This window comes from Rhipicephalus microplus, chromosome 10 (genome assembly GCF_043290135.1).
Source record: "Rhipicephalus microplus isolate Deutch F79 chromosome 10, USDA_Rmic, whole genome shotgun sequence".
NCBI lineage: Eukaryota > Metazoa > Arthropoda > Arachnida > Ixodida > Ixodidae > Rhipicephalus > Rhipicephalus microplus.
In genome coordinates, this window is record NC_134709.1 from 36,326,448 (window position 1) to 36,354,347 (window position 27,900).

Consider the following 27,900-nt stretch of genomic DNA (forward strand, 5'->3'; position numbering starts at 1 on the left):
GTGCGCAACGGCTGACCCGCAGGTTGTGTGATCGAATCCCGGCTGTGAAGGCTGCGTTTACGATGGAGACGAAAATGTGTCACGTGTGCTCTGATTTGGGTGCACGTTAAAAAAAACCCAGGTGGTCAACATTTTTCGAGCCTTCCACTACAGCGGCTCTCATAATCATATGGTGGTTTCGGGGCGTTAAACTCCAGGTGTTAATCAATCAGAGTTAAAAGCAAGAGGCCACTGCAACGCCAGCCGCAAACGTAGTCTACATTCAGTTGTGCCTAAGGACCATTACGTCCTACCGCACCCAGCAACATAGCGCCTTACGTGCAATGGTAGCAAAATTTTAGAACCCTTCATAACGTGAACGATCATCTTCTCACTCTTTCTTTCGGGCTCTACAGGCGATGTCGCACTTAAGTCAAAGAGTTTATCTCGATTCCTATATAAAGATACTTTTCAACAGCCTGTCAGTCGTGCGACTAAAGAATGGTGAGCGTGGCAACAAGTGGACAACCATGATCTAGTTTCCATGAAAGAACCTTCTCTAGCTTTCCACGGGCAATCCAGACTGACCGCAAACTTCTAGCGCACCAGCCCCGCAATTGCTTTTCAATACATGTTTTTGCAAAACAATGGACTGGAATTTCCCCTTTCTCCTCCCCCCAGTCTTTCCACACTCTGCCCCAACGTTTCCCAACCAATTCATAAAAGCCTCAAATTCAAACCAAAATTTCTTCTGCTTTACTGGTTTCTTTATCGAGTTGCCAATCCATGTCTCCCTCAAGAAAACTGAGAAGTGTCCCACTCTTTTAGCTCTTGAAACCAATCGGCAAATCCCTCGAAGAATCGGTCTTCTCAGTTTTCCGGAAGCTCCCTCTAGGCCCTCCAAGGGCCAGTGATGTGGGTCAGGGGTAGGGCGTTGGATCTGTCCTGCGGAGGTCCGCGCAGGCGCAGTAGCTTTCCAGTCTTGGTGACCCAGACGGACGGCGCGCGCCTGGTGCGGTTCTTCTTGACTGAGAAAGGCAGCGTGCTGCCCAGGATGCAGGAGATGCAACAGGCCACGGTCATGAGCAGCAGCAGAAGAGTGATTTTGGTGAAGGCGCTGCTGGCGTAGGCATCGCTGCTGGCCACCATGGAAGCGTAGTCGGACGGGAAGCTGCGTGGGAGTCATCGTATCGATCAACGGACATCGATCATGTGCGAAGCCTGATGGATAACCCACGAGATCCGTGTCGATCGACGCACGTTACGCGTTACGGCGATATCACGAGATGCCTCGTCAAAAGTGAAAACTTGCAGCTGGCCAAAGGCAGTGACAAGACGAGTGGAGCAATATATCACGTGATGGCATCAGAATACTGCACAACAGGCACTGACATCTATCGTGATGCACCGACGTCACTTAACACGATGCCATAACGTGACATCGGCACTCGGTCGAAAATAAGCTGATTACGAAGGCAATGCATAAACCAGATCACAACAGAAAGTTCACGACGCTTCCGATCGCACAGGCAACGCGAGGCCTCGTTACATCGAGTTTCTTAAAATTAACTGAAAGAAACTCCATGGCGCTGCGATCGTTCAGCAACCATGGTAATTAGGGGTAGTACACGTATTTGCCTATAGTCTTCGTACTTGCGGGTGGCGGATCGCACTTGTGGCTTTTTTTTCATTGCTGTGTTTCGCTTTTTTTTTTTGAAGGAAAGAACGAACCCTATTGAACTTCATCACCCGAGTTCAAATGGTAAGCATAAAAGGTTGAGGTGGTGAAGTGCGACTGCTGAGCATTTACCGATTTTTGTTTCGTGATTAAGTACTAAAATTAGACAAATCCATGCACTACCCATCATTCCCATGCTCGCTGAAGCACCGTGCGTAGCAGCTCCCCTAAACATTAGGGCCAGAGTTTCAATCTTTTGTTGTTTATAAAACAATAAAACGCTAATTACAGTAAATGAACAACCCCGCCGCAGTGATCTAGTGGCTAAGGTACTCGGCTGCTGACCAGCAGGTCGCGGGATCGAATCCCGGCTGCGGCGGCTGCATTTCCGATGGAGGCGGAATCGTTGTAGGCCCGTGTGCTCAGATTTGGGTGCACGTTAAAGAACCCCAGACGGTCGAAATTTCCGGAGCCCTCTACTACGGCGTCTCTCATAATCAAATGGTGGTTTTGGGACGTTCAACCCAACATATCAATCAATCAGTAAATGAACAAATGTCAGTATTCATGACGCTTACGCAAACCTATTGTTTTAGAGGTATCAGGTCTATTCTCCTGAATGGGCAGATCAGCAGAATGGGGCAAATGGTTCTTTGGCCGCGAGTTTGCAAGACATTTCCACTTGAGATGAATTTTTAATTGTTTTGTGGTTTATCGATCTCAAAGCTTGTCACAATATGCAGCTATTGCATTACTATAAGACGTTTTCAGGAGCGTGTGACCTTCAAAACAGACCAGTTCTTCCATTCCATTGCGCGTTATTCTCGTTGCCGCAAATACTAAAGCTCATGCGATACTCGTAATATACCAAGCATGTGGCTATATAACTATAGACTTAACTCCGACTCAACGTCCTGAATTGAAGTGGCGCCAGCAACGTTATTAGTTTTGGTTTATAACGTTGTTAAAACAAATGATGACCTTGAAGGGGCTTTCAAATAACTATTGAGTAGATTTGTAAAAGGAGCTCATTGCCTCACGAATTGGAAGCCGCAAAAACTTTAAGAATACGTCCAGTACGAGCGGATTTACCAACATTTGTGCACGCTGCAATTGCATTCGCTCTTCTCTCCTCCCGAGAAGAAGCGTTGTGTGATCGTGCACACACCAAGGAGGATTAGAGAAAAATTGCTGGAGTGGAAACTCCCGCAATACCTTGCCAGCAGAAGTGAAGTCAGCTTTTTCCACTGCCAAGATGGCGAAACATGCTCTTTTCTGATAGTGCCCACAAAAGATCAAGTGGCTTTGATATGTTATGTAAATGCTACGTTAGTTCTATATTAAAAGATACTTGTTCCCGACGAAATAACACACAGAAACGAGTATGAATGACTGAATCTTCAAAGAATTTTGCCTCCAATTAGAGGTTTACTAAGGAAAACTAGTAACTGTAAGACGCACTTGGAGCACTATGTGACCCGGAAAAATTCCCACAATAAACACGTTGGGCATGCGAGAGAATCGCTTTGTCTTTAATCACTAAACGGGGATACTTTATTATGCCCCTAGTAAGATGGCCACCACAGCCGCCATCTTGCCAGAGGAACGGCTTCACTTCTGCGCAGTTATTTCCACTCCAGTAATTTTCTTAATCCTCTTTGGTGCGCACGCGTGGACAGGTCGCGGCCTCTCGCGACTATCCCTATAACGACCAAACGCGCTATGTTCAAATCAGTCAATAGCTGATAGACGGCCTTCTGCAAGTGATTTCTGAGCGTCTTCTGTCATGACGATAGTTATAGCGCGAGAACAGAACGACTACACAGAGACAAGAAGAACACGAAGGACTCTGCATGTGTCGTCTGTGTCGTCGTTCTGTTCTAGCGCTATAACTATCGTCATGTCATACCAACTAGTCCAAGCTGCCACACTTCTAAGTTACGTCTTCCGTCATTTGCCGAGGGAATAGAAAGCAATTTTCTGCAGACTTTGATAAATTATTGTGAATTCGAGGCCACGTATAGTGCACTCTAATATTTGTCTCGCGTGTTTTCGGCAGCCTCTGCAATACCGATCGCGTTTCCTGGCCATGCTCGAGAAGTGTTGCAGGGTCCCTTCAACGTGCACCAGCGTTCATGGTTACGTCATAAGATCACTCCAAACGGGTAGTTCACCGTCTAACTAACGGAAAGATTTAGGTGATGCTTTATTGGGCTGTTAACCTTGCCATTTTGTGTATCTAACTACTAAGCGAATCAGTGCTACGGTAGACACATACGCATGAAAACGGTTGCGCCGGTTCATTCCCGTACAAATATACAAAAGGCAGAAAACATTGCTTTGAACAACTTTATGTGGCAGTGATTATTTGCCTTTTGTAGAGTCGTCTATAAGGCACACTCCCGACTCTTTAGCAAGCAAAGTTCACCATGCTTGCAACGCGTAACTAAGCAAGGCGCTGCTTCGGGCTAGTTGTTAATGCACAATGAGGAGTTTTATCGCGTGGAACTCATTACACTAAAGACAAAGAAACACGACAGACGCGAGAGCTTGTGTGTGTCGTGTTCATTCGCATTTTATTTAAGAAGTTCATCGCTATAAAGCTTGCAATTACAATACTTATGTATGTGCTTGTGTCTTTGTGCTTAAAAGCGCAAATAAGTCTTTTTCTCGTATTGTTAATTTAATTACTAAATTAATCTTTCAAAATACATACATGGTCACGCTTGTCACCGAAAGCTTGGTAAACAGGAAAATTATCTCAAAAAAAGTGTGTGTGTGGCGACAAAAACTCGAAGCGTGTCCACGAGCTCACCATGACACCACTGATTGTGGCGGCGAGTCCTAACGCTTGCGCGGTTGCTAATTTTGCAATTGTAATACGAGATACATTGCAGTCTGCGCGGGCGAAAGAAAAGTTTTTTTCAGCCATTGTGGGTGAAACACGGGGAAAGCATTTTGAAACCTGTCACGTCATGCGTGGAGATTTCAAAGCGAAGTTTGCACGAGAAACTTTGATCTTGAGTTTCTCTTGTAACATTGAGCCTACTATGCTTAAATTAACAACTGCAGAGCAGTGCGTAGCCCCAATATCTTTGTGTGGAAGGGAGGGGGAGGAGAGGACTAGAAAGGGACCTGACGTGTATACCATATACACATGCGACATCGATACTCTTCGAAGGGAGACGGTTGAACCAATCCATATCGTCCCCCCATCCCACCCCTCTGACGACGTCAGTGCAATAGAGCTTTATGAGCGTACTTAATATCAATTTTTTCTCAATAACTGTTTCACTTAAGTGAAACAGTTAAACAGCATAAACAGCATACACGGCCCTTAAACCGCATGCATCTGTCTCGAGCTAATGAGCCAGAGCTGTAGCCCGTATAGTTCCTCCCCCCCCCCCCCTGCTTCAAAAAAACCTTTTCCACCATGGCATACGGAGCGAAAAATGACCATTTCAAGGAGGAGCTCCTTCCTAGCCTCCTCCTTGAAAATGTTTCTGCCTACGCCCTTGTAATGAGCTACGCGATGTCCTTCTAGGTGGAACAGTGGCCACGGTGCTCGGCTGCTGATTCGATGGTCGCGGTTTCGATCGCGGTTGTGGAGGTCGCGTTTCGATGAAAATGAAATGCTATAGAGGTTCATGTACTGTGTAATGTCAGTCCACGTTAAAGAACATCCGATGATCGAACTTTCAGGAGTCCTCCCCTACGGTGTGTCTTATAATCATATCGTAGCTTTAGGACGTAAAACCTCACATCATAGATATTAATGAGTGATCAAAAAAAGGGGGGTACGAATGAACAAACCTGTTTGGTACCAAAACTTCCTCGAACTCCCAGTCCTGCGCGGGAAACACGTCAACCACGGAGTACGCACTGCGGTTCCTCGGCACCTCCAGCACGGACCCGGCGCCAGGAAAGAGCCGAGACATGAGTCCGCTCATTTGAGATTCCATGGCGGCCATCTGCGAGAGCGCGCCGTTGGCGCGAGCATCGGCGGCGTTCCTCTTGGCAATGGCGGACGAGTTGGGAAAGACGAACACCTGCACGTCCATGCTGACCACTCCCTGCTCACGCTGGACGCCAGAGCCGTTTCTTCCGCCTCTCTTGAAGACCACTGCAGAACGAAAGAAGGGTACTTTCTTTTTTGTTTTCGAAGTCCTCGTTTCTTTCTTGGACAACCAAAGGAATCCAACATACAATTAGGCCAAACGAAGCAAATCAAGAATAATTGCCGTCTTTCAGACTGTATTTTAACCGCTATACGTAAATGCAAAGGATCTAAAGTGGACGAAAAGTCTCCCTTTCCATTGGTGTGATTTGCCTCCGCAACCGTCGAAAGACTGCGGCCCGAGGCTGGCGGCATTTTACTCCTTTATGTGTCAAACTGAGCATCGGGCACGTAATTCGATGTTTGCGGGTTTTCTACAAACAAAAGGGGTGCTTTTTGTCCACTTCCATTTCTTTATATCATGGCTACTACTTTTACGTTGAAGATGACATGCAATGTCCTTGTGGTTACCTTGAGCTAATTGTCCGTTGGATTTGTTTAGCGTAGCCCAATGAACGACGTACTATTCACCCAAGTGGAGTGTCGATGGATCTGGTATTGAATGAATGAATGAATGAATGAATGAATGAATGAATGAATGAATGAATGAATGAATTCATCAATCAGTCAATCAATCTATCAATCAATCACTGCAACAGTGATAACACGCATCTTTGGGGCGCTCCGAAATAACCTTCAAGGTGAACCAACCCGCACAACGAACACTTTGTTCTCGCCTGGCGTAGCCCGTCGTTTCGGAAGAATTCGTGGCGCCAACAGCCTTTTTTTTTTCTTCACGTGACGTCATGAGATAAGCTTTCCATTGCCTCATATGCGACGAATATGATTCGCACATCGTTTCTTACCCCGCTTCGTCATGCAGTCACACGTCCTGTTTGTCTTGTACCGCATCAACAACTGGTGGGGCGCTATCAACTGATTTAATTTTGTAATTATGAGTTATCGACTGCACATGCGGATAATAGCGTATAGCCGAAAATGCAATATATTAGTGGTTTTGAGCTTAATAATGACATTTTTCACGTGCTTTATGAAGACACTGAAAGGTGAATATGTGCGTATAGCACCAGTAGTAGGGGTAGTGAAGTTCTGAAGGAAAAAGACTTTGTGCTTTGAACTTAAAGTGCTTTATGGGCTTTTTTTATTTTTCCAACCTGTTTTGCCCAGCACAATAGAGCTACCAAAAACATTGTTTTAATCCCATGCATGCGAATCACTGGGTCAATATTTTTATATGAAAGAGTGAAACCATCTTCCCCAGGCAACTGTCAGGCCACCACATGCATTGCGGGCGTGCTAACCGAGCTCGTCGCGTCAATTCGACTCGCTTTCGCGTAACACAAATCCAGCAGCTAAATTTCTTCTTGATACCCTGACCTCTCTTTTATATGAGGTTCCCGTAAGCGTCTATATTGGCATATATCATAAAATGGCTCACAAAACAGCGGCGCAATTCACATTTCTCGTGTTCTGCTGGTCTCTGCCACAAGACGCTGGAAAAGTTTTGTTAAGGTGCAGGGAGATGTTAGCGGGCAAAAATAATCGTCTTTGATACTGCTGGAAACACTTTGTTAGGGTGTCGTTTTGTAAGCGCACGCTGAATGGTCTGTTCGTTATACTTTGTATCTCGTCGATCTCCTTTACCCCCGGTTTCTTGGAGGTATTAAGTCATTGCTGTAAGCTATGTAAAATTTTCCAATACTATTGGGTGGCTAGCACTCCGCGCAATGTCGATCTGGCAGATATGCCCTGTGAAAGATGTGTGGAACTACAATTCATGTCTACTGCAGCGGCTGGTGTCCGTGATTTGTGAGCATTATATTAACTTTTTATGCATTTAATCTTTGTCTATACAATCCGTATGTTCTCTTTAAAATGTTTTAGATAAGGCTTTCCCTGTGCCATTTCTTGTGTGCTTGTTTATTCAGCTTTCCTAGACAAAGCTCATCATTTAGTTCAAGTACCTTATAAATAGCGCAGTAGTGATGTAGAAAATGCGGTAACGATGCAAAACAAATAAAGTTCTCGAATATTGTGATATAGATTTTCCCCTTAACGTGCTCAAGTGGTCCTGAACACTGTAGTAGTGGCTGTACTTTTGCGATTTCAAAAGGGTGTCTCGCGCTTTTCTTGTAAAGGCACGGGTGACAACAAGTCCTCCTGTCTTCGCTATTTTCCCACTTCAACATGTTTAACCAACTACCCAGCATTAACACTATTATCCTTCATATATGGTATAAAAGTTCTAGTCAAAATCTCGTCCTTGGATTTTCATGCATTGGTAAGTGGTACTTCATCTTGCCCTTGGTCTGTTTTTTTTTTTGCGCCATTCCCCTAGCATTTCTGCAACGCTTTGTTGGCCGTTCCTTACTCAAGATTTTCGTATCAATGCATGCTTCCATCTTACGCTGTCTTGTTTCAGTTACAGTCCAGCGTAGCGCAAGAAGCGGCATACGTACCTGTCCTCGCCATCCTCTCTCCGTTTCTCCCGAAGACAGGCTTCTGGGGCATTAGTGCCACTTTCGGGTGCATCACGCGCGGCGCTGCCATGAGGTTGTTCCAGAAGTACTGCATCAGGTCCACGTTCCTGCGACCGCTACCCAGGCGCGGAACAGGAGACGGAGGCTCGACAAGATCCGAGGAGGAAGAGGACGAGACGTCGAGGATATTCTTTAACACCATGATTGTCTTGGGTTTGCTACCGCTGTCAGGCCCGACGACTACCTTCTTCCTTTCAACCTTGTGGACGCTGCCGCTGCCAGGCTCAACGACAACCTTCCTCCCTTCCACCTTGTGGTCGCTGCCACTGTCAGACTCGACGACCACCTTCTTCCCTTCGACCTTGTGGTCGCTGCCACTGTCAGACTCGACGACCACCTTCTTTCCTTCGACCTTGTGGTCGCTACCACTGTCAGACTCAATGACCACCTTCTTCGATTCAACCTTGTGTTCGCTGACGCTGCGAGGCTCAACTACCTCCTTTCTGTGAGGCTCAATGACCTCTTTCTTCCCTACCACCGCGTGCTTGCTTCCCTTCTCCGCGACGGAAGGCAATCCGAAACCCTGAACGAACAAGGGCTCGACGAATGGTTCCACGTTGAGCTGCACGCAGTTAAAAACAGGTGTTTCAACTGTGCAGTCATTCTATGGGCCTTAGAGCTGTTTTGATTATTTTAAGAGGCGAACCCTACATGTCTCATTGAGTCAACGAATCTCTAAGTTTGGCAAGACATAGAGAGGCGTCGTCGTCTACAGGGTTGATGCAAGAAAAAAAAAGTAGTTGCTCTAATGTCAAGCTATATTGATGAGCGCGTATGTGAGCCGTTGGTGGACCGAAAGTTCCATGGCCTCAAAGTAACATGACAGCATGATGACAGTTTGATTACTTTTCGGATACCCAAAGATTGTCATGTCACAGTGACCTCATCACACGCCATCCTCGCTTCATTAAAGGTGGCCGGCTCAAGCAGTGCAAGATAGGACAGAAAGCTTTAACACCTAAGAGGGCCCTAAATGGGGGGGGGGGGGAATTAGATACAATCAAATGATAAGAAAAAAAGCAGAAAAATAAAAAAAGCTTACACCTTCGATTTGTTTTAAGCGAATGCCTCATGTATCGTGCGAGTATTCTTTGATCTGCCTACAATACCGAGACGTACCAATAACTCTCTCTACAGAATGCAGAGATTTATACATAAATGTGCTAGTATAATGCCAGCCCAAAGTTTCCGGCCCAAAGCAGCAGGAGCATTCATACGTACCAGCATTAACATGAACTAGGATGTCCAGAATTCACACATTCACAATGAGCTCTTACAAACAATCGCAAATACATGCAGCACCACAACGAGCTGTTTATAAGTGAGGTTACAAGCAGCAAACAACTGGTATTACAAAATCGTAGGGCAAGTGTTCTTCTGGACAGTGCTGAACATTGGCTGCTTGATTAACGAAAAGGTTACAAGCAGCAAACAACTGGTATCACAAAATCGTACGGCAAGTGTTCTTCTGGACAGTGCTGAACATTGGCTGCTTGAACAACGAAATTTTGGTGAATCGTTCCATTCTGACATCGGCCTCGAAAAAAAAACTAACCCTATTACAGAAAGCAACTGTACGAGCTAATAATGGCTTCAAAGCATGTGCCGATGTGTGACGCGTTCCACTTGACGTCAGCCGCCATAGAAAAGACGCTGGCGTTATATTTACCCTTTTGCGCGGAATTCTTTGGAGGAAAAAAATGAGTTATCTCTCTTCGGATTTCTAGGTGTGTAATCTGTTTATTCTGCATTAGTTACGAAATTCTCGTGTCTAAAAAAATAAAGCGAACTGCTTTTTTTTTAATGCTCTCAAGCTGGTGAATGGCTTTGTATGTGGGTCCCGAAAATGCACAAGCGTACTCAAGCGTCGGCCTTAGGAATGAAAAATGCGCTAAAAGCTTGATACTAGAAGGCGTGTCCTTGTTTCACGTCTAAGTGCGAATAGTTTACGGAACGCTGAAGTGGTTATTATTTGTTATGAGCCATCCACGTTAAAAGGTTGGTCAGCGTGATGCGTAAACACCGATGTTGCGGTAATTAGCCGCCATATCAGATGCCTAATCAGACGCTGCTGTTCACAGGTCAGACGCTTATGTTCACACGAAGTGACCGGCTTGCCCGTTAAGCAAACCATATTGAGGAATCTGTAATGCAGACATTCAATAACTATTCATTGCTAGCAGCGCACCCATCGAGTTATACACTCCTAATGCAACTTGGTAAACAGTAAGCCCAAATATTGACATGTTTCAAGCGCATTTTACTACCTTTGAGGCATCCCTTTACGATAGATACATTTGCCTTTTCTGACCAGGCAAGCTTTTTTTAGCGTTTTCTATTTGGTAACTGCCAAACCACCTTGGGCTGCCATACGCTAGGTAGATTACTATGTCTATTATGACCTAATCGCGACAGTCTAAAGCAAATTTAGACAAAGCATAATTTGCTGACTATGTTGGAATAACAATTACGTGGTATGTGATGGCTAACATATATGCGAATAGCGTCCAGTTGATAATGAATAGAAATCATCGATTACTTCTCTAAATTCTCCAACTGCTAACCTGTGCAATTTATACTGTTCCAAACTAGGCACAGGCTTCCAGCTACTGTCACTGCCGAGTTCAGGTACGTAGAAGTCGGTGTCGCACGCTGCGCATTGACAAGGGACGGCTTCGGCTCTCCCATAGTAGAGTACCAAGTACTCTAAATCGTTACCCACTTTTTCTAAATACGGCATTGATGCAAAGGACGCGCTAAAATTAGTCGCACGGGACGGCTTTATGCTCTCCCATAGTAGAGTATCTAGTACTCTAAATCGTTACCCACTTTTTCTAAACACACTTAGCACAATGGTGGCCACAACCAGTTGTCATCAAGGGGACTGTCTATTTATTGTACGCCCACGGGACGGCTATATGCTCTCCCATAGTAGAGTATCTAGTACTCTAAATTGTTACCCACTTTTTCTAAGCACAGTCAGCCTGGTGTCGAGCCACTTGTGACACCACTGGGCCCACGGGACGGATGCTCTCCCATAGTAGATTGCCAAGTACTCTAAATTATTAACCTTTTTTTTTCAATGCGAAGCATTTCTTAACGAACTTCAACAACTTTGAGCGCATAAATTTATCTGTCTATCAAGCCGCTTACGTTTGGATGCTCTCGTGGTCACCCCCTTAACTTGGCGTGAACCAAAATTAGCATGGGAGGGTAAGATGGTTTTTTTTTATTATTTATTTATTTATATATTTATTTATTTATTTATTTATTTATTTATTTATTTATTTATTTATTTATTCATTCATTTATTTACAAGTACCCTACAGGCCTCGCAGAGGCATTGTGTAAGGGGGGTCGAAACAAAGTAATACCAAATTGGGCCAACAGTCAGTAAGAACAATGTAGTACGTCAACAACAGCAAAAATATGTCCAAGTACAGAAGTAGTCGTATGTATTCCACATGAATAGGTAAGTTTGAAGCATGTAAAAGAAATGCAATAGCGTGTTGGACAGATCAAAATGAAGCGTAATGAAACAGACTACGCAGTTTACCGTGCTGGTTTGGGTTAATGAACAAAATTTCAAAGATCGAACATGACGCGCTGGTCTAGACAAATAATCTCGCAATCCAGTCGCGTACGTCGTCAAACACTTCCCGACAAACAGCGACACATACCCATTGACGGGTATGTGCCACTGGTGTGCGGGTATGTGCCACAGGTGGTTGACACTTAGTATCTACCTAGGAACGATGAGAACACACATGGGCAATTTTAACGCGTAAGCGTTAAGAAATACCCGACATTGGTAGCGTCGACCCAACGATGGGATAGAATAAATGTCAGTGTTAAGAAAAACCTGAAATAGGCAGGCGTTGAACGCCCGAAAAATCAAATGATGAATTTCAGGGTCCCAGCAGGAATCAAAACCAAGCATTCTGCACGGCAGTTAAGTACTCTATACCACTGAACTAGGCCATGTCTCGGAACTACTTTTCAAATAGACGCTAATCTTCGTGAAACGTTAATAGTGGTTGCACTGCTGGCTACCCATAATTTAAAAATATTACATATGCATCCTTTGACACAGCAGTCACGTCGGGTTAACGTCAGTTGTAGTTGGGTGCCGTGCGCTGAAGTTGATTTATATAGCAGTGTCCAAGGCCAGCATCTTCGCGAGCATCAGTGCTTCATATCAGCTTCTTATGTTGCTAATACACATGTTCCAGTTGGAATCGTTGCGCAAGCGCAAACACCTGGTTACATAAACATCTGCAACCCTTGTCTGTGTCTGTGCGTCTGTGTATGTCTATGTCTGTAAACTATGTCTGTGCGTGCAACATTTGTACATATACTTAGCGTCATTTCATGGTGTGTCGCTCAATGAAAAAAAAACTGCAACTAGGTCACCTTCTCTCCGCATGCTTCGCATAACGTCGATCGCCACGTACGTGGGTTCTGCCGAATTTCGCTAAGCACACAGTCGGCCCCTCAGAGGTACATTCACCCCGTTATTTTTGTCGACAGGGCCTCACCATGTGTGAGGCCCATGGAACGACTTTACGGTCTCCCATAGTAGAGTACCAAGTAGTCTAAATTCTTAACCACCTTTAGATGCGAAGCGGCTGTTCGACTAGCCTGTGTAACGCTGACCGACCGTGTGTCTCTGTGCCAACGCGCCGCATCGCGTTCCCCACGCCGCAGTAGCTGGAACAGTGCCAAGTAGGTCAAGTCGCAGCTGCGCATTGACGTCACTTCTCTCTCACCCGCAGCAGCTGCCGGCTGCTCCCAACACACCTAGGTGGTGTTGCTCCTCCGCCCAGTCGCAACACACTTCTCTCCCACTTCACCCTCTCCACCACCCGTAACGCTCGACCACCCGTCGAGTGAGAGCACTCTTTCGGCTCGTTTATGTGCTATGAGACTTTCACCAAAGCCAAACCGCTTCCAAGCGTCCTTGCGTTTCAAAGAAATGCTTACTCGAGTAAACGTTACACGGAGTTTTCCTTCAAAGAGGGGGACGCGGCGTTTCAGCGCGCGCGTGAGACGCATGTCACGTCGGTTCCGTCATAAATCGACAAATGTTGTGGACTTTTGGCAAATATCCACCAGAAACTGGTTTCAGCGTTTCGGCGAAGCCATCAGGAACCTCTGGATACCTATTTTATCCAGGTAGGCCCATTTTCCGCCAATCTACGACTGGTTGCACACCACGCGACGCCCGAGCCCGGCTAAGCCTAACGCCGACGAGGCTTACGCCCGGGCTCCCCAGCCATGGCAGCGTCCACGAAGACAGGCTATGACCCCAGCACGATGCAGTGGGTTGACATCGAGGTGGCAGAAACACGGGAAGACCCCATACCAGGTGAAGACGAATATCTTCAGATCATGGTTCGCCAACTGCAAGAGAAGCTCGCTAAAATGAAGCCCCGAGGCTCGACGGCCGCCGCCCAGCCACAGGCTCGCAAAACAGGATCAACACCCGCAGCTTGCGTTGAGTCCCCGCGGCAGCTGGCGACGTGGAAGCCAACACACACGCCTCGAATCCGGTCGGACGAGTTGGTTATTGTGCTTAAACCAAAAATAACCATAGATCTGCACGCTGCGTTCGGCCCAGGCGGGATTGGCACAGCAGTGCAACGCTTCACCGGCAGCACCACGAACGCTGGTATCTCCGTGTGACCGGTGTGGGACCAAAACATCGTTGTTGTAGGTGTGAAAACGGAAAGCCTGGCCTCGAAGCTCATCGGGAGCATCACGCTGACGATCGGGGACCGCCAGGTACCATTTCAAGGACATTTGAAATCAGCCGGAGAAACCTGCAAGGGTGTCGTCACCGTCGCAGACAATGAAACTTCGGAATCCCTTCGACGCAAGCTCTAGTGGATCGATGGTGAAATTTTGTATGTGCGAAAACTCGGAACATCCAACGTTGCAGTGGCAACCTTCAAAGGACGCCGCGTTCCAAGATTCATTCACTACTGCTGTGAAAACGTGCCAGTGCGCTACTACAAGAAAACGGTTCCGGCATGTTACCGGTGTGGAACGGTGGGCCACAGACCGGATGCGTGCCCCAATCCGGACAATCAGCGGTGCATTCACTGTGGTGCGAAGGTGGAACTCACTCTGGAGGGCCCAGCGAAGCACGACTGTCAACCCGAGTGCCTTATATGCGGTGAAAACCCATTTCACCGGCTCAGCGCAGTGCGTCGGAAAATTCCGGAAGGCATGGAAGCCCGCTCTAACACAGCGGCAACATGGACTAAAAAACAAGCAAGAAGAGCCCTCAGCCCCTCTCAGGACTCACGAAAAAGCGAAGCCCATGCATAACAAGCCCAAGCCGATCAAAGCCCCAGCCGGACAGAAGTCGAGGCCGTCTACCTTCGGCACCGAGGATTTCCCGTCACTGGCAAACCCGCCTAAACTGGTGAGCAATTGGGTAGGGGTCTCCTCTCAGTCTCCCACCACCACCACTGCCTCCCCTTCCAATCCTGAAATTTTAAAACAATTGGAAGTCATGAAAAAACGCATTGAAACTCTGGAACGCGAAAATCAGGCGCTGAAGGCGTCGCAGGGTGCTGCTCCTCCACCACCGTCGGAACCGGTGGTTATGCACACCTCCGACTGCTCGGACGATGAGCAGGACACTCAGTCAGACGTATCGGGTAACACTAGTGTGTCTAAAACTGTAGTAGGTGCTTCGAACGACATAGAAGGTCGACTAAGCAGACTAGAGGCTAAACTTGAGGAGCAGAGCAAAATGATCCTAGAACAAACCAAGCTTACAGTACAAGACATTATTCCGCAGCAGCTGAACCTATCGGTTCAAGCCGCTATGCAAGAGCTCAAGCAAAGCCTTTTACCAATTCTCACAGCCTGTGTACTACAAACCGTTCAAAATTGGCTCACACCCCAATTGGACCAACTCAAAACTAGCATTAAGACAACAGAACAACCCCGACGCAAAATTGTTCATCGTAACCTGGCAAATTCTGAATCCGAGAACAACATAGCCCAGTCGTTAACAAACCAAACTGAGTCCCCCACGCCTCTCCAGGCTCCCACGCTGGCTGCAGTGGCGAAAATGACACCTCCTCAATAATAAATTCATGATGGCAGGCGACTCTAAACATAATAATAAAAGCTCCAAACAACAGCAACTCGATATTTTCCAGTGGAACTTCAGGGGGTTTAAAGATAAGAAAAACAGGGCCACTCTTGACCTTTTCCTGCAGAATCAACATTTTACCCCTGCAGTTTTGGCGCTACAAGAAACCGGCTTACAGGCGAAATTGCCTGGTTACAACTCATTTCAGGGAAGTGCGTCCTCCTGTGTTCTCGTACACAAGGAGTATACCGCTTGTCAGATAGACCTTGATCTGTCAGAGGTGCATGAATACACAATGGTCAAAGTCCTTCCCAATAAAAGACGAGATCCTAGCTTGTACATTCTAAATGTATACAGTTCTCCAAAATCTAGGCAATGTGTCTTCAACGAAATGTTTTATAAAGCGATTAAGGAAGCAGATAAGAACCCACTAGTGATTTTGGGTAACTTTAACGCCCCCAGCTATTATTGGGGTTACACCCGCGAAGTCCCCAAGGGACGGAAATTGGCAGAACTCATATCCACTCTTCGTCTATCGCTTCTCACAGATCCAATGAAACCCACTAGAATCGGGAATTCTGTAAACCGAGATACTTGCCCGGATCTATCACTGACTAAGAACATTTCCTACGCAACATGGGAAAACTTAGAAGAAACACTCGGCAGTGATCACTGTCTCCTCAGAATCACACTCTCCGGCAACATAGGCCGTAGAACATGGAGCCAAGCTAAGCTGACAGATTGGACAGCCTTCCGCTCATAGGTGATCCCCTCTGTGCCGGGGGCGGGAGGATATACGGGATGGGCAAAACAGCTTCTTGCAGCCAATTCCAAGTGTCCTAAAACTATAAAGACATCGGAAGACACCCCCGCCGTCGATAAGTACTTGCTCCACCTTTGGGACGCCCGCAGAAGCTTAACTAAACGTTGGCGGAAAAACAAATTCAACCGCAAGCTTAAACTTAGAATGGCCAAGTTGAGTAAGCAAGCGGATGAATATGCTGCTCAACTGAACGAATCCAAATGGATAGAACGGTGCAATGTTGTAGCTAAAGAAATGAATACAAGGAAAGCATGGCGCCTTTTTCGAACTCTCGTGGACCCCGCCCAAACCCGAGGAGAAGCGCAAAAGCAGCTCCGTCGAGCCCTGCACAGTTTTCAGGGAACCAACTCCCAGCTGGCTGATGATTTGTGTGCTAGATACCTATGTCGCACCATAGATCCCAACAGGAACGCATATGAATACGCAGGTAGAGAAAACAGTCAGCTCGATGCCCCTTTTGAAATGTGCGATCTGAAAGCAGCACTGAAAAAAATGCGCAGGGGCACTGCCCCGGGCCTAGACCTGATCACGGTAAAACTGTTAGCAAATCTGTCAGACGATTCTTATCGGCATCTATTGCAGTACATTAACGCGATCTGAAATGGCCAACCACTGCCAACTGAATGGAAAACAGCAGTTGTCACATTCATCCCCAAACCAGGCAAGCAAATCAGCACGGACAACCTCAGACCTATATCATTAACTTCATGTGCCGGCAAATTGATGGAAACAATGGTTAGAGACCGTCTCGTCACGTACCTCGAGAGCAAGGGGCATTTCGCAGATTCCATGTTTGGCTTTAGGCCACACCTGTCTGCGCAAGATATCCTCTTGCAACTAAAACGAGTCATTATCCAACCCATTCCCTCGACGCACAACGACAGAGCAATCCTTGCACTCAACCTCAAAGGCGCATTCGACAACGTTAAACATGAAAGCATCCTGAGGAGCTTGAGTAGTGTCCATTGTGGTAAGAAAATATTTTCCTACATCAGAGACTTCCTCTCTGAGAGACTGGCGTTCATTCGCATAGATAACGAGGAACATGGACCATTCAAAATGGGGACACGGGGAACCCCGCAAGGAGCTGTCCTGTCTCCGCTGCTATTCAACATTGCCATGATGAAGCTCCCGCAAGCATTGGCAGTAGTGGAAGAAATATATCATGCAATATACGCCGATGATATAACAATCTGGATGAATCGGGGCAGTTTAGGAGAAATTGAAGACCGCCTGCAGCAGGCCGCCTCCATTGTGGAGGACTATGTGGCCCAGTGTGGGTGGCAGTGCGCTCCAACCAAATCTGAATTCCTGCATATCAGAGAAAACCATAAAGATAGGACGACCCTGAACTTGATGGTATCAAGATCAACAATACGAGAGGTTTCAGAACTACGAATCCTTGGCCTTCTGATTCACAACAGAACAAAAAAAAGATTGCCCGCAGCTTCCCTCGGGGGAACACTGAGGAGGATGCGGAGCATATAATTGGTTAATGGGGTGTTAAAGTGCGACTTACTTGGGTCGATGGCTAAATTGGTTAACGTGGTTGTGAAATGGGGTGTTAAATTGCGACTTACTTGGGTCGATGGCTAAATTGGTTAACGTGGTTGTAGGAGGGGGTGTTAAATGAGTGAACACGTACACACGTATGCGAAAGGGCGGCGCTGGTCGAAGGGACGTCGATCATTGTGTTTGTGGATTCGTTGGAATTCATTTCACCGCGACCTTGGACGTCGACGCGCCGTACAAACCAACCGACGAGCGGCAACTGAGCGAGCGAGCGCCGACCTTGAGTATATATACAGCGCGACGGCGCATGCACTGTCAGCTGTTGAATGTTCTCGAAGCGTGACGGCGCGTCCACTGCGCGTCCACTGGAGAATCAAGCGCGTCCACTGGAGAATCAGGAGAATTGTAGAATGTTCTCGAAGGGGAGAAGCGCGCGCGGCACAGATGGTGGGTGACGGTGCATGCGCGCGTAAGCTGTCGAATGTTCGAGAAGGGGAAGAAGCGCAACGGCGCATGCGCGCGCGTCAGCTGCCGATGTTCTCGAAGCGCGACGGCGCATGCGCGCGCGCCAGCTGCCGATGTTCTCGAAGCGTGACGGCGCATGCGCACTACATTATACAGCTAGCGAATGTTCGTGAAGAGGAGAAGCGCACGCGGTGTGTAGAGGAGGAAGGGTGCACAGATGGTGGAGGAGTGAAGCGCGCGCGGTGTGTAGAGGAGGAAGGGATGCACAGATGGTGAAAGAAGGAGGAGGAAGCTTGCGGACGGCGCTGCACTACAAGCCTCGAGCATTAGATGCTCCGCATCTAAAACAGCACCACGCTAGACAAGCTACGAAAAATTGGAAGACAGGTAGGGCACATGATCCGCCGAGTGTCAAACAAGCTCGGGAACTACGAGGAAGGGACGCGATTCAGCTCGCCAATGCTTTTGTAACTAGCAGGATTCTATATTCAATACCGTACTTACGAATGACTAAACACGAAGAGAACAGAGTCGATGCTATTCTTAGGAAAGTAATTAAGCGCGCACTTGATTTACCCATCAGCACTTCAAATCAGAAACTCTCTGCATTTGGGAGTATTTAACTCTATACAAGAGCTCCAAGAAGCCCACCTCACAAATCAATATACGCGTCTTACGCAGACGCCCCCCAGGCAGCGCCTGCTGGACCGCCTCTTGATCCGGCACGAATGCGAAATCGAAAACGCGGAGCGTATTACTGAACTTTGGAGAACAAAACTCTGGGTGTCCCCGCTTCCCCGCAATATGACCAGGGAGGCGCACCAGGGTTGAAGGCAAGCGCGCGCTGAGGCACTTGAACAACGGCTTGGCTCCCGTAATGGGGTCTATTACGTCGATGTGGCCGGGCCGTCACCTAGGGGATACTACACGGCGGCGGTAATACATCAAGGAACGCAGGTGGACGGCCTCACTTTCAAAGCCACAAGCTCAAGTCGGTGGAGGTGGCCATTGCACTGGCAGTATCCCATCCAAACTCAAAACAAATAGTTACAGACTCTCGAAAAGCCTGCGAGAGCTATCTTGCAGGAGAAATCTCTCCATTGGCTAATAGACTTTTAAAATTCAGCATCAGGAACCGCGATCCTACCCCAAGACGTCTTATATGGACTCCGGGACATCAGGGTCTACAGGGTAACGAGGCTGCACATGCACCGGCCCGCGTGCTTACTTCCCGGGAAACTCCCCGTTCCCCTGATAGACCTGAACGTCCCACACCTTTAACACGGTTTTGAGGAATCAAAGAATAATACATTGAGCAACGCCGCTTGTATCCCGCACCAGCGAAGGGACTCTCGAAAACGGAGGAGCACATCCTGCGGCGCCTACAGACAAATACGCTGCTCTGTCCAGCCATACTAAAATATTACGACCCAAAAATAAGTGGGCAGTGCAAGTACTGTGGGGAAGTGGCCAACACTTACCATATGGTCTGGGCCTGCCAAATGAATCCAAAATTAACCCCCTTTCCCAACCCCACCAAAGAGGACTGGGAGACGACCCTACTCAATAGCTCCACACTAGAGGAACAGCGAACTCTAGTCCAGCGGGCTCGGGTGGCGGCCTCGACTAATGACGTCCCGGACTAGGGATGTCAACCAGCCCGCTGGGGATAAGGGCTACCTGGCACAGCCAGCATCAATAAAGATTTTTTCCTCCTCCCCTTCCTTCAAACCGTTTTTTACAGCACCCGCGTCGAAGCCCGTTTCAGCCGGGTCAACGGGGTGCGCACCGCTTTTGCTTCGCATCCACTAATGCTTCCCTTCAGCGAGATGGCCCATCATCTTTTTCTGAACACAGTGACAATGTTTCTTGCTCGAGTTCATAGTATTTAGGAATGGCCTACTGCTCTCCCGCAGTAGAATGCTCAGTGGTTAACGCCTCGTACTCCCGTAGCAGAGCACGCACTGTCAAAAGAAAGACTTTGCGGGATGTGCAGCGCGTGATGGAGCGGCGCAAAACTGCGCACATGTGCCGCCTACTGTGACGGGCACCACGGTGTGGAGGTTATCGGCCTCGGCTTCCGAGATTAGATCCAGCCGTGGCGCGTTGTCTAAACACATCTTTGCTATTCACTGAGGCTGTGTACGGTAGCCTCGACAACATGGCGCAGCACAGTAGACGGCGCAGCAATGTGGTTTTCGGACTCTCCGCTACGCGCTGCAAATCACGCGCACTTTTGCTGTTCACAGTTCACCTATTCACCTACTCTCATTTCTAAACTATTTTTAAATATGATAGACTTTTTTGGAAACCTTCAACAGAAAAAGTTTGTATGTCTGTTCATTTGTCTATTTGTCCATCGTTAACTATACACTGAAGACGAAACGGCACCTAACGCTAACCCATACCACCGACCCCATCCGCTGCGCCCACCAATATTGCTCAAAGTTAAGCGTTCATACTTGTGAGATTGTGCATTAAAAAGCATTTATTGCGCAAATCTGATGCACTATAATAACACGTCAATAGTCTGTATGTTTGCCTTTTTACTAGAAAAGGCACACTTAAGTAATTCTAACCCCCGTATTCACAAACGCTCTTCGACTCGACTCTCACCCTTCACTTGACAGCTTGACAGAGTTGAGCGCTGCGCAACTGCTCGGCTGAATATGATGCTCCTATTCAAGAATCGCCACAGAATACCGCTGATATGCAGTGACTTACCGTGCCTAGAGACGGCACTCTCATCGGCTTTCTCAAGTGAAGGTGAAGTGTTGAGTGAAGGGACGTTCTAGAATACGGGGGTAAGGATCGTAGCGCTTATCACGCTGCGCTGACGATGCAACGCTTGCACGAAAAGGCGAGTGTTTCCAACGCTTTCCTAAGACGGCATGGTGGTGGCACCTACCCGTCGCCTTGCGTTCTGCGCCTTATCGCCTCCGAGACGAGCGCGCACGCCGCGCGCGCTTAGTTTTCCTAGATAACTGCCAGATGGCGCTCATGTCTCACGTGTGACGCGACTTGATGTGCTCGTTCGCCTCCGCTGCACGCTCGAGGCAATCTGACGCAGCGCACCCAGAATACCATTCACCAATTTTCTTGCGCAGAACATCAAATAAACGTTTTGTTTACTCTCTCCAGGCGCAAGACTATCGCACTTCCACATGTGCAGTGTAACATGCAGATACGGGGCCAATTTCTTTTTCAAACACAGCTCATGACTCTTTAATAGTAGAGTAGGTGTTGTATAGCGCTCTAAAGCGTTCACCATTTATTCAAACACATGAGTTTCAGATTTGGGTGCACGTAAAGAACCCCAGGTGGTCAAAATTTTCGGAGCCCTCCACTACGGCGTCTCTCATAATCATATGGTGGTTTTGGGACGTTAAACCCCACAAATCAATCAATCAATCAATCAATCAATCAATCAAACACATGAGTTTCTGTGTGTGTTCTCGCGTGTGGTTCGCTTAGGCCTCTATGTACGTGGTGATATCTACTTACCATTGTAAATGTTTAAAGTAATTCACGTTCTTCGGTATAGGAGTGTAATCTCGTTTGGTTCATGATTGCATCTCGTACGTTTTTTTTTAATAACATCAACTAGATATGAAAATGCACGCACATATAAACAAAACAAACGTCTAGTTTGTTATTCGCTCATCATTGAGTTAGCCCAGTTACTAATAACTTGGAAATGGACTAACCTTCTAGTTAGTAGGCCTCGCCATCGAAACAGGCCGACAACTTCAAGATGTCGCATTCTACTACCTTCGCCTACTGAGAGAGTAATATCTTTTGTGACAAGTGAACGGTTAGTGTTTAGTTAGTGGATGTGTTAACCTTTTACAGCGAAAGCTGTTATGAGATCACAACTCAGGTCACGCGTAGTTGTCCGCCGCCGCCGCCACCGGTGTCCGTAACCACATCGCGCGAAATTAGAAAAAATATGGCAGATCCGACGTACAGTGGGAATTGATGATCTGCGAAGCACGAATGAAAGTGTTGATATTTCACTTTAAAATCAGCACAACGTTACAAGGTGAAGGTAAATGATGCCGTACATGTCTTCCGTGTGAGGATTATCATGTTTGAATGTGTCGTTTACCTTCGTCATCTATTCACGTCAGGTGATACCCAATTTAGTATATGTGGAGCTAGCGAAACGACCACGAGCACGCTATGAGCGTGGTATGTTGTCGTGTTGTTTCATGACGTACGTGTCAGGATTATCGTGTTTGTACCAGTCATATGTTTTGTCATCCATTCACGTCACGTAAAACCAAATTTGGTATATGTGAAACTAGCAAAACGGCTGCGAGCGCATCACGAAGGGCCTAATGTACTCCAATATAGCGCTGACGCGCGCGCACGCTGGGCACAGCGACGCTACGCTAGCAAAATGCGAGCACTGTATACAGTCTGACGCCAGGCCCGACCAGCGTCCGTCGGCGCGGCCTGACGGCAACCGGCGCGAAATGCAACATGATGCATTTTGCGCCGATGCGTTACTTAGAGAACACTGCGTCTCCCGCTTTTCGTGACGAAGGGATACCGGACGTGCTGAAACGCGCATGCGTCAAAGCATCGCAGCGCGGCGCGCGCCTGCGGGTATATGGGTAGGACCGGCACCTGGCGTGGCAACGCCGGCGTGACGCAATGAAATTAACGCCGGCGAGCACGCGAACCGCGTCACGTCGAAATGTATTGGTGCCTTGACTGTGGCATGTATAGTCATGTTCTCACATGACACGTATCTCATCATTACCTTGTTTGCACCAGCCACATAGCTTAGTCCTCAATTCGCGTCACGTAATACTAAATTTGGCATATGTAAAGCTAACGAAACAGCCATGAGGATTCATCGGTGTGGCATGAAGTAATTTTTTTACAAGACACGCATGTCGTGATTACTATGTTTGGATGTGTCATAAACCTATGTCGTTCGTTCGCGTCGCGTAATATCGAATTCGGTACATAAGAAACTAGCGAAACGGCCGCGACTGCATCATGAGCGTAGCATGTAGTCCTCTTGTTACATAACACGCATCTCATGTTTATCATGATTGCACCAGTATCATACCTTCGTCATCCATTCACGTCCCGTAATACCAAATTCGGTATAAGTGAAGCTAGTGAAACGGCCGCCAGCGCATCATGATCATGCCATGTAGACATGTTACATGGCACGCATATCATGATTATTATGCCTGCACCAGTCCCACACCTTCTTCCTCCATTCATGTACGTTAATGCCAAATTGGGTATATGTGACACTAGCGAAAAGGCCGCGAGCGCATCCGGAGCGTGGCATGTAGTCATGTTGTTACATGACAGCATGTCATGATTTTCATGTTAGCGTCTTTCCCTTGTGTTCGCCATGCAATCATGCCATAACATAGCAGTTTTGCAACATGCCATGTGAACAATACCACCGCAAGAGCTGCAGGACCTTCACATGTAAATCATGACTTTCATGATATACATGTTGAGATTTTTATGTTATGAGTAGACAAATATGTTCTTCACATAGTCATGGTATGGCATACCAAGTTTGGTATCAATACCATTATCGAAATAAGCAGAGCTAAAAGTCATAGACAGACAGACAGACAGACAGACAGACAGACAGACAGACAGACAGACAGACAGACAGACAGACAGACAGACAGACAGACAGACAGACAGACAGACAGACAGACAGACAGACAGATAGATAGATAGATAGATAGATAGATAGATAGATAGATAGATAGATAGATAGATAGATAGATAGATAGATAGATAGATAGATAGATAGATAGATAGATAGATAGATAGATAGATAGATAGATAGATAGATAGATAGATAGATAGATAGATAGATAGATAGATAGATAGATAGATAGATAGATAGATAGATAGATAGATAGATAGATAGATAGATAGATAGATAGATAGATAGATAGATAGATAGATAGATAGATAGATAGATAGATAGATAGATAGATAGATAGATACGCTCAAAGTCACCGAATTTCGCTAAGAAATGCTTCGCATTTAAAACTGGTCCCAAAGACACGGTGGGGCTCGAAACCCGGGTCTGCGGGCTGCCAGGCCAGTATTCTACCACTGAGCGACGCTGGTGCTTGGGACTTGTGGGCAAACTTGCCTTAAGCAGGCTTGATGTCTGTAAAGCAATCGCGTTATTACGACTCCTAAAGCGTTTTAGAACTGCGAAAGAGCAACCAGTCGTCGCACAAGGCGATTAGCGTAACGAGTGGGCCGTCCAATGCTCCAACCCATTACAAAAGCTTGTTCTTGTTTCCCTAGTTACCTGTGGAACATACCCACTTCAGCCATGATTTCTCATCGTGTCAGCCACTGCATGAACAATTGCCACGAAATTCATTGCAAGTGTTTAGCGGATAACACGCTTTTCTGAAGAATGACGAAAAAATAGCATAGCGAATGCCGGCCTACTACCCAAAAGTTTATTAATAATGCCCTAGTAGGTATCAAGCAAGTGTTCTTGCAGTAGTTATACCCAATGAGCGTTACGAAAAGGCTCTGAAAGGCCGTTCTTCTACTTTTCAATGTGACTGAGCTGGGCCTTCCACGTAGGCTTGGCTTTTTTTGAAGACGATAATCTTTCCAAGGGACCTTCGACGCAAAAATTTTGTGTCTGTCTGTCTGTCTGTCTGTCTGTCTGTCTCTGTCTGTCTGTCTGTCTGTCTGCCTGTACATTTGTCTGTTTGTCCACTCTTAACAGCATCAGGTATTTAAATTGCTGACCCCACCCGCAGCGCCCATCTATGTTGCTCAAGGTTCAGCGTTCATACTTGTGCGATTGTCGATTAATAAGCAATTATTGCTCGTGTCTGGAGCACCATAAGAACGCGTATATATTCTGCATGTGCACCTTTTACTAAAAAAAGGCATACATAAGCAATTTTAAGGACCGTAGCGCTTATCACGCTGCGCTTGCACGGAAAGTCGAGTGTTTCCAACGCTTTGCTAAAACGAGACGGTATATAGTGGCACCTACCCGTCGCCTTGCATTCTACACCTTATCACCTCTGAGGCGAACGCGCACACTGGTCTCAGAGCCACGCGCTTTGTTTTTGAAAAAAAAAATCTGCCAGATGGCGCTTATGTCTCACATGTGACGTGACTTGATGCGCTCGTTCGCCTCCGCTGCACGCTCGAGGCACTCTAACGCAGCGCCTCCAGAATACCATTCACCGATTTTGTTGAGCAGAACATCAAATAAATGTTTTGTTCCCTCTCTCCACACACAACACTATCGTCTTTAAACGAAATTTGCAAATTAAATGCAAATACGGGGCCCATTTTTCTGTTAAATTGTAATGCCACAACCAATAACTGGTGTAAGTTTGACCGAAACGATCCCCCTGTTCCTCTTGGCTTTGCCATTTGCGAAGCGCGCACTAACACACTGTAGGCAAGCCAAAGTGCCTTCTTGCGGATACTTCTTTTGCACAACAGCATGTTGCATTGTCTTGTACTCGACACATCACGGATACGTTCACTTGACCACCGATAAAATACAGTAGCACCCTTCGCCGTTTAAAAAAGAGTTACTCCAAGGCTTCCGGTTTTGTGCACCAGCGTAGCGTAGGAGCATTGGCGGGGAACGAATGCGTTAGCGAGTAGCCCGCTCATTTTCAACACTTTTCTCCCCTTTGTCTGGCCAAATAATTCAAATAAAATTTCTTCTAAGCTGCACACAACATTATACGACGTAGACGTTGACTTTAAGTGCCTTCCTATTATCAGAAAGCGGAAAACGAGTTCTTCCTTACTCGGCACAACTAAAAAAAAAACAACCTTTCTGCGTCAGCATTAGAGACTCGTGACCACTGAAGTAACCGGAAGTTTCTTAGGAAGCAACACGTGCTGATGTGATTGCTATTTTCACCCCGACCGATGAGGTGAAATATTTCTACAAGAAATCAGCTGATAATATTGCCATTACAGTCCGCACCGATTCGCATTATAGTTAACACGTTTTTTTTTTTTTTTTGCGTACTCTATCACGACTGTAATGTACCCGGCAATATGTACATGCCTATAGCATAACAGGGGATCAAGGCCAATATTCACAAGAACCGTTTTCGGTTTCAATCAGATGCACTACGCAATTTCATCTGATCATGGTGCTGGGCATATCTAATGCATTGGCATATTATTAGCGAAGATGGTCAGCGAATCGAACTCAAGATAGAAGGACTGTCATGAACTCGCCCCTGCAGTTTTTCTCAACGCAATGTCTATTCACCCGGCAACCGGGATAATTGTTCAAAAAAAAATTTTCTCCAGGTGGTCGCCTCCCATTGGCTCTCATATGTCACGTGACTGAATGCCGTAGGAAGATGAGAAAAAGCTGGCTGCTGCGGGACAGACTGGGACCAAACGTAGCCTAGCGTGCGTTAGATTAGGTTAGGTTAGGCTGCGGGACAGACTGGACAGACGTGGCCCAGCGTGCGTTCGGTTAGATTAGGTTACGTTAGGTTATGTTGAATAGGTTAGGTTAAGTTATACCGGTTGCCGGGAGAATCGTACAAAAAATTTATCCCGGCAGTTAGTCACGTGACATGAGAGCCAATGGGAGGGGACTGCCGGGAGGAGGAGGAATAAACTTTATCATGAGAAACCAGCAGGTTTAGGTGGCCGGGCCGCAGCCTCCCATGAGGGGACGTCAAGGACTTCCCTCGACGCTGCCTCACGGGCGTTCTGGGTCGCCCCGGTTTGGTCGAAAAGAGCGGGGCTCCACAGAGCCTCATGGAGCTTTCGCCTCGCATTCCCGGACGTGTACACAACCTCCCACTGCCGGTGCTGCGGCACTCACCTGGCTACGCTTCCGCACATGCTGTGGGATTGCCCGGCACAGTACAGACACACTAACGCCACGACTGCAGGGAGAAATTTTTTTTTATCAATTATGCCGGTTGCCGGGAGAACAGACGCCCCCTTTCCTCACTCTTACAAAACAGCTCATGGCGGCTACAGCGTTAGGTGTCGTACCTTGTTCACGACCTCGCTGTGGTCGTTCCGCAAAGACTGCTTCGCCGGTCCGCCAAGCTTGGAGCGTTCGAACTCGTGCACGAAGGGTTCCATGATCCTCTCGAGGATGTTTGGGTGGTGGTGCCGCAGGTAGACACCATCGGCGTTGACGTCCGGGGCCGCGACGGCCAACGCCATGACGATCGCTAGAACAGCCCTGCTGGCCATGGTATCCGGCGCCGACTTCGGGCTTCGAGAACGGCCTTCTGCGGTTGTCGTCGAAGACGCCGACTTCCGGTGCGCTCACACGATCGCCTAGCTGAATCTCCACCCTCTGAGCGGAGCAGTCCGCCTCCTATGTCTGTTGCTCCCGGTGAAGACCCAGAAACTGCGCGGGGTGGTCCAATGTGGCGGCACGTCGCGCTCACCACGGGACACGAGCAAACGTTCTCTTCCTCGTCGTCTTATTTTTGTCGTTTCAACCACAAGAAATGCGGTAAAAAGATGCAACAAAGTTTTATAATAAATATGTAATGTTTTTACTTTATAACGTTCGTTATTCTAAAAATTCCGTCTGATTTTATAAAACCACTCAATTCAGTGTCGGCCAACCCCTCACATGGTGCGTGAGCCACAGGAGAAGATGAACAAGAACAAGATGTAGTTGTAGAGAAAAAAGAAGACGAAGGAAATGCAGAGAGTTCACCT

The 27,900-nt window shown here is 47.2% G+C and overlaps 1 protein-coding gene across 1 annotated transcript; it reads right to left on the reverse strand.

Moving 5' to 3' along the window:
• Positions 1-712: 712 nt before the first annotated feature.
• Positions 713-27,638, reverse strand: LOC142774204 (uncharacterized). The gene is made up of 4 exons (XM_075874598.1): positions 27,214-27,638; positions 8,195-8,837; positions 5,471-5,780; positions 713-1,150 (listed from the first exon to the last, which is right to left on the reverse strand). The coding sequence occupies exons 1-4, from the start codon at positions 27,418-27,420 to the stop codon at positions 871-873; spliced, it is 1,440 nt and encodes a 479-aa protein (XP_075730713.1). The 5' UTR covers positions 27,421-27,638; the 3' UTR covers positions 713-870.
• Positions 27,639-27,900: the final 262 nt, after the last annotated feature.